Below are 6,638 nucleotides of genomic sequence, written 5' to 3'. Positions count from 1 at the left end.
TGAAAATATATCATTCTTTTGGGAGAATATTCTATAATTAAATTTCAATTATTCATCCACCTAGAGATACAATATAACATAACATAACACCTCCACTATGTCATAAACAACACACGTTTAAAACTCATTGTTCTCATCTCTCCATTCTACTATGCAAAGGAATTCACCATCGTATCTTATAGATTATGTGTGCAATGGTTTTGATGGTTCAAAAGGGTGCTTTTAAACTTATATGAATTTCTTTGCAAGAAAAATTAGCGGAAATTTTCACCAATCCAAAACTCAACTCATTTATATCCAAAGCTTAACAGTGATAGATATCTATAATGTTTCCGTTTAAGAGAGAATATTGAGAAATAAATAATATGCAAGTCTGGTGTCTAAAATTATTTTGCTAACTTAATTTAAAATAAACTAAAGTTTAAATACTACGAATAGTGTTTGATGTAAATATTGGTGTAAGAAATGGGGTGTAGGAATAACATTACTCTACAATATAACATAACATAACACCACCAAATTCCCTTGTATCATAAACAAGGCATGTTTAGAACTCGTTATTCTCACCTCTCCATTCTACTATGCAAAGAAATTCACCATCTTATCTTAAAAATTATATGTGCAATGCTTTTGATGGTTCAAAAGGGTGCTCTTAAACTTTTTTATATCCCCTATGATTCTTCTAGTTTGACTAATTAAAAAACAATTCAATCATTTAAAGAACTATTAATATAAGTTGCTTCAAACTCGTTTTTCATAAACTAAAAGGGTAATTTTGACATATATTAATATAATATTCATTACTAATGATTTATCATAAACAAAATCACATAATTTTTAAAAATGATATATTTCAAAAATGATATCTTGAAAATTTACATTTTGAAATAATTTTATTTTAGATTTTGATGTCAAAAAAGTCATAACAAAATTATGAAATACCTAAAATAATATTTTTATGAAGAACTATTGAAAATGATTTTTCATTAGAAGTTTTTTTTCTTAATATATCTAATACTATAAAATTGTTTTAAAAAACATAAACAAATGATCCTGAATAGTAGTCGTGTGAAAAATTCCAGTATCAATTTTATCTGAAAATAATAATATCGTCAATTTAATTTAATTTTTTTATTTTAGTCTTACGTAATCGTTTACAAGTTGCATGCAATTTTGAATGGTTAAAAGATTTATATATTTGTTTATTAACTTAAAATATACAATTAAAACCAATTTAAATCTTATTAGATAATAAACTAATTTACATTAAAATAATTTTAAAATTTTAATGACAAATTCTTTTTGTAATAAAATGGGATTCAACTAAATTTTCAATTACTTGTTCCATTATACTATAAATAGATTAACAGAGTGCCATTTAAAGTTTATTTAACGATGTTTATCATATCATTAAGTTTGATGATTCAATACAAGAATTATCTCTTATCCCAAATCTTATAATAGTGTATTGACACTAAATCTAATAAAATAATGCTCATAACTTAACAAATTACAAGGATGCAAACGATTAAAAATACTAAATTGATACATATTGTTGAAAACAGTTTAATGTTTGTTACGACTTCCTGTTATCATATTTAAAATTATTGACACTATAAAATAATCATAAAATTTAATATCTATTATATAAAGAAAGAAATTTAGCAGAAGTCTTCATCATATAAATACCTAAATTTTACAATACACAAATTCAAACGATGGCAGGTGGAGTTTTAGTTGCTTCAACAAATGGAAGGCAATATGAGGGGAAGGTTACAATGTTTGTTTTGGTCACATGTTTGGTGGCGGCCATGGGAGGTCTACTTTTTGGTTATGATCTTGGTATTACAGGAGGAGTGACTTCCATGGAACCATTCTTGGTTAAATTCTTCCCTGGTGTTTACAAACAAATGAAAGATGAATCCGGACACGAGAGCCAATATTGCAAATTTGATAACGAGCTCCTTACTTTATTCACATCTTCCTTGTATCTTGCAGCTCTGATAGCGTCTTTCTTTGCTTCCACAACTACAAGAATGTTAGGACGTAAGGCCTCAATGTTTGCAGGTGGCTTGTTTTTCCTTGTTGGTGCATTGCTCAATGGTTTTGCTGTAAACATTGAAATGCTTATAATTGGCCGCATATTACTTGGTTTTGGTGTAGGATATTGTAATCAGGTAAAAATCGGTATCGTTTTTATGATTTTATGTTTTTATGTGTATAGGATCAAGAATATTGCAAATTAATTGCCTATCATTTTTTGTTACTCATAAACAGTCAGTTCCAATGTATTTGTCTGAAATGGCTCCAGCAAAGATTAGAGGTGCGCTCAACATGGGATTCCAAATGATGATCACTATTGGAATCCTAGGGGCAAACATTATCAACTACTTTACTTCAAATCTTGAGAGTGGATGGAGAATTTCTTTGGGTATCGGAGCTGTCCCTGCAATTTTGTTATGTATAGGATCGTTTTTCTTAGGCGACACACCAAACTCTATGATTGAAAGGGGCCAAAAAGAAGGAGCTAAGAAAATGTTGCAAAAGATTCGTGGAATTGATAATGTTGATGAGGAGTTCCAAGATCTAATTGATGCTAGTGAGGAAGCCAAAAAGGTGGAACATCCATGGAAGAATATTACACAATTAAGATATAGACCTCAACTAACGTTTTGCTCACTCATTCCATTCTTCCAGCAACTCACGGGCATCAATGTTATCATGTTTTATGCCCCCGTCCTTTTCAAAACTTTGGGCTTTGGAAACGATGCTTCCCTCATGTCCTCAGTAATTACTGGAGGTGTCAATGTTGTAGCTACTTTTGTTTCCATCTTCACCGTGGACAAGTTTGGAAGAAAGATTTTGTTTCTTGAAGGTGGTGTCCAAATGTTTATTTGTCAGGTGACAATTACATCTTAACTAATAATTAATTATTTATTTTACCGTTCAAATTAATCTATTTTACAACCATAGCTAATATAAATGTGATCATTATTGATTGTAGATTGTTGTTGGAAGCATGATTGCTATCAAGTTTGGAGTTAGTGGTGAAGGATCGTTTACACATATTGAAGCCAATCTTCTTTTGTTCTTTATATGTGCGTATGTTGCGGCATATGCATGGTCTTGGGGTCCATTGGGATGGTTAGTTCCTAGTGAAATATGCTCTCTTGAGGTTCGCTCTGCAGGTCAAGCTACCAATGTTGCTGTTAACATGTTGTTTACCTTTGCCATTGCTCAAGTTTTTCTTACTATGCTTTGTCACTTGAAGTTTGGACTTTTCTTCTTCTTTGCTGGATTTGTGGTTATAATGACAATATTCATTGTCTTGTTTTTTCCTGAGACAAATAATGTCCCAATTGAAGAAATGAATAAAGTGTGGAAATCTCATTGGTTTTGGACAAAGTTTGTTTCTGATGTTGTCGTTCATCATGATCATAAGGTCGTTGTTTGATATTAGAAAATGCTCGGGAATTAGACCAATATATGTATAATATAATATTTTTTGTTAATTCAATTTGATGTTGTTATAGGAATCTTGTATATAAGAATTCTTAAAAAAAGAATATTTGTATATATTTAGGAATAGTCTTTAATATATTGGTACTTGAATATAATGCGTTTATAATTTTTTAATAAAGTTGACTCTCCTTTATTACTACTTCAAATATAAATTGTTTATCCAATAACAAATACTTCTACAAAGTCAATTAAATTACTTTTGTAACTTTGTAATTAAGATGATAATACATGTACTTTTTTCGATGAAAAATCTTAATTAAATAATCAACTAAGAATTAACATCCTATTAGTCTCCAAGTTGTAACAATGAACGGAAATTCTTTAAATTACACAAAAGCATTACATCATAGAAAAAAAAAACAAGAAAAAATTAAAATTTGAAAACACATAAGATGAAAATAAATAAAAAAGATAGAATAGAACCTAGTATTAAAATTGAGAATAATAAAACACAATGTCAATGAAAGTAATTGGAAAAAAATCTCATGATAACCTATTTAATAGTGAAAAATCTTTAATCCTCTGACTTTGTATTAGTATAAGCAGATTATATAACTCTACTAGGATGAATGAGTGAAGAAGTGGGGTGATAAAGAGGTCAAATATTTAACATTTATCCTCAATATACAAATTAAGCAATACTTATATTTCTCGTACCAATTAAAAAAATAGATGACAAAAAATAAAAATGATATTGTTGATAGTTTGTGTACTCCCTCCGACCTTAATTATTAGAAAAAGTCTTCTGAAATTGTTAGTCTTAAATATAAGCAAATGTCAACCGATCTAAACTCATTTATTGTCTTAGTTCTAAAGTTATTCTTGTATTAATTAATTAATGTTGATGAATATTTACTTAACTATCATTCTTAGTAAGCTTGAAAGTTGTCTTTTATACTTATAGTGAAATTTTTGAGAGAAATTCACATTCAATTGATTGATTCATTTGATCAATCTATTGACATGAATTAACTATTTGATGAATTAAAATATGTCACCAATGAAGTTTGAACCCGGGACCTCGTTGGAATTGTACAAGCCTTACAACTAGGCCAAAGATGTTGTTGTTGAATAATTATGCAATGAATAAATATTAATCTAAATCTTGATTAAGATAGATTAATGAATTAATTGAGTGGTATAACTCCGTTTTGGACACGGGCGGATGCGTTAGAAAGATAACGTAAAGGGCTACTATTATTGTTCCATGTTATAAAATATCATGTGATTGATAAATGCTATGAATTATATTATGATGAATGTTAAACATTGTTGATATGTTTGATTGTGAAATAACATGATTAAAAACCTTACAAAGATGAGTGAGGAAACCTAGGACAATAACTTGATTAATACCTTAGAAATATAATCTAGGTTATGGAACATGTGTGATATATGTATGAGAATACGGTATTCATTCGTACGACGCTTATGTGGAGGTCGTGGACGAATTGTTGCCATAATTGAGAATGAGACGCATTGTATGGATCATGCCATGTTATTATTGTGTATTGTGGTGAATGAAGTCACCTACGATTGATGAAATTTGTTATGGTTTGTGGAACCGATGATTGGTGAAACCGATCATGTATTCAGAATGTGTAATTTTATGTGGTGGTACACATCTCTATTGGTATGCTTAGACGTGTAAGCATTGGGATGTGGGACCAATGATTCGAGCCTCAATTAGGTTTGAGCCCCAACCGTGGTGGACATGGGGGAAAGGTGGACACCTATGTGGGTTAGAGTCCCATACGGTGAAAGATTTTGTTTCTTGAAGGTGGTGTCCAAATTTTTATTTGTCAGGTGACAATTACATCTTAACTAATAATTAATTATTTATTTTACCATTCAAATTAATCTATTTTACAAACATAGCTAATATAAATGTGATCATTATTGATTGTAGATTGTTGTTGGAAGCATGATTGCTATCAAGTTTGGAGTTAGTGGTGAAGGATCGTTTACACATATTGAAGCCAATCTTCTTTTGTTCTTTATATGTGCGTATGTTGCGGCATATGCATGGTCTTGGGGTCCATTGGGATGGTTAGTTCCTAGTGAAATATGCTCTCTTGAGGTTCGCTCTGCAGGTCAAGCTACCAATGTTGCTGTTAACATGTTGTTTACCTTTGCCATTGCTCAAGTTTTTCTTACTATGCTTTGTCACTTGAAGTTTGGAATTTCCTTCTTCTTTGCTGGATTTGTGGTTATAATGACAATATTCATTGTCTTGTTTTTTCCTGAGACAAATAATGTCCCAATTGAAGAAATGAATAAAGTGTGGAAATCTCATTGGTTTTGGACAAAGTTTGTTTCTGATGTTGTCGTTGATCATGATCATAAGGTCGTTGTTTGATATTAGAAAATGCTCGGGAATTAGACCAATATATGTATAATATAATATTTTTTGTTACTTCAATTTGATGTTGTTATAGGAATCTTGTATATAAGAATTCTTAAAAAAATAATATTTTTATATATTTAGGAATAGTCTTTAATATATTGGTACTTTAATATAATGTGTTTATAATTTTTTAATAAAGTTGATTCTCCTTTATTTAATACTTCAAATTAAAATTGTTTATCCAATAACAAATATTTCTACAAAGTCAATTAAATTACTTTTGTAACTTTGTAATTAAGATGATAATGCATGTACTTTTTTCGATGAAAAATCTTAATTAAATAATCAATTAAGACTTAACATCCTATTGGTATCCAAGTTGTAACAATGAACCTAAATTCTTTTAAATTACACAAAAACATTACATCATAGAAAAAAAACAAGAAAAAATTGAAATTTGAAAACACATAAAATGAAAATAATTAAAAAAGATAGAATAGAGCCTAGTATTAAAATTGAGAAAAATAAAACACAATGTCAATGAAAGTAATTGGAAAAAAATCTCGTGATAATCTATTTAATATTGAAAAATCTTTAATCCTCTGACTTTGTATTAGTATAAGTAGATTATATAACTCTACTAGGATGAATGAGTGAAGAAGTGGGGTGATAAAGAGGTCAAAAACCCTTATCCTCAATATACAAATTAAACAATACTTATATTTCTCGTACCAATTAAAAAAATAGATGACAAAAAATAAAAATGATA

At 29.2% G+C, this 6,638-nt stretch overlaps 1 protein-coding gene across 1 annotated transcript; it reads left to right on the top strand.

Moving 5' to 3' along the window:
- Positions 1-1,718: 1,718 nt before the first annotated feature.
- On the top strand, positions 1,719-5,881 carry LOC127081911 (sugar transport protein 10). Its single transcript, XM_051022137.1, has 4 exons — positions 1,719-2,177; positions 2,278-2,901; positions 3,005-3,442; positions 5,432-5,881. Exons 1-4 carry the CDS (start codon positions 1,719-1,721, stop codon positions 5,879-5,881), a joined length of 1,971 nt encoding a protein of 656 aa, XP_050878094.1.
- The last annotated feature ends 757 nt before the right edge of the window (positions 5,882-6,638 follow it).

The sequence above is a fragment of the Lathyrus oleraceus genome, chromosome 5 (genome assembly GCF_024323335.1).
Source record: "Lathyrus oleraceus cultivar Zhongwan6 chromosome 5, CAAS_Psat_ZW6_1.0, whole genome shotgun sequence".
Classification (NCBI taxonomy): Eukaryota; Viridiplantae; Streptophyta; class Magnoliopsida; order Fabales; family Fabaceae; genus Lathyrus; species Lathyrus oleraceus.
Note: the sequence above shows the minus strand (reverse complement) of the source record. Positions and strands in the feature narration are given on the sequence as shown.

Excerpts from the sequence above, each read along its gene's own strand:
- LOC127081911 (XM_051022137.1), top strand. The coding sequence starts at position 1,719 with ATGGCAGGTGGAGTTTTAGTTGCTTCAACAAATGGAAGGCAATATGAG. Across the intron at positions 2,902-3,004 it reads TCCAAATGTTTATTTGTCAG|ATTGTTGTTGGAAGCATGAT; the intron begins GTGACAATTACA and ends TATTGATTGTAG. Across the intron at positions 3,443-5,431 it reads TCGTTCATCATGATCATAAG|ATTGTTGTTGGAAGCATGAT; the intron begins GTCGTTGTTTGA and ends TATTGATTGTAG.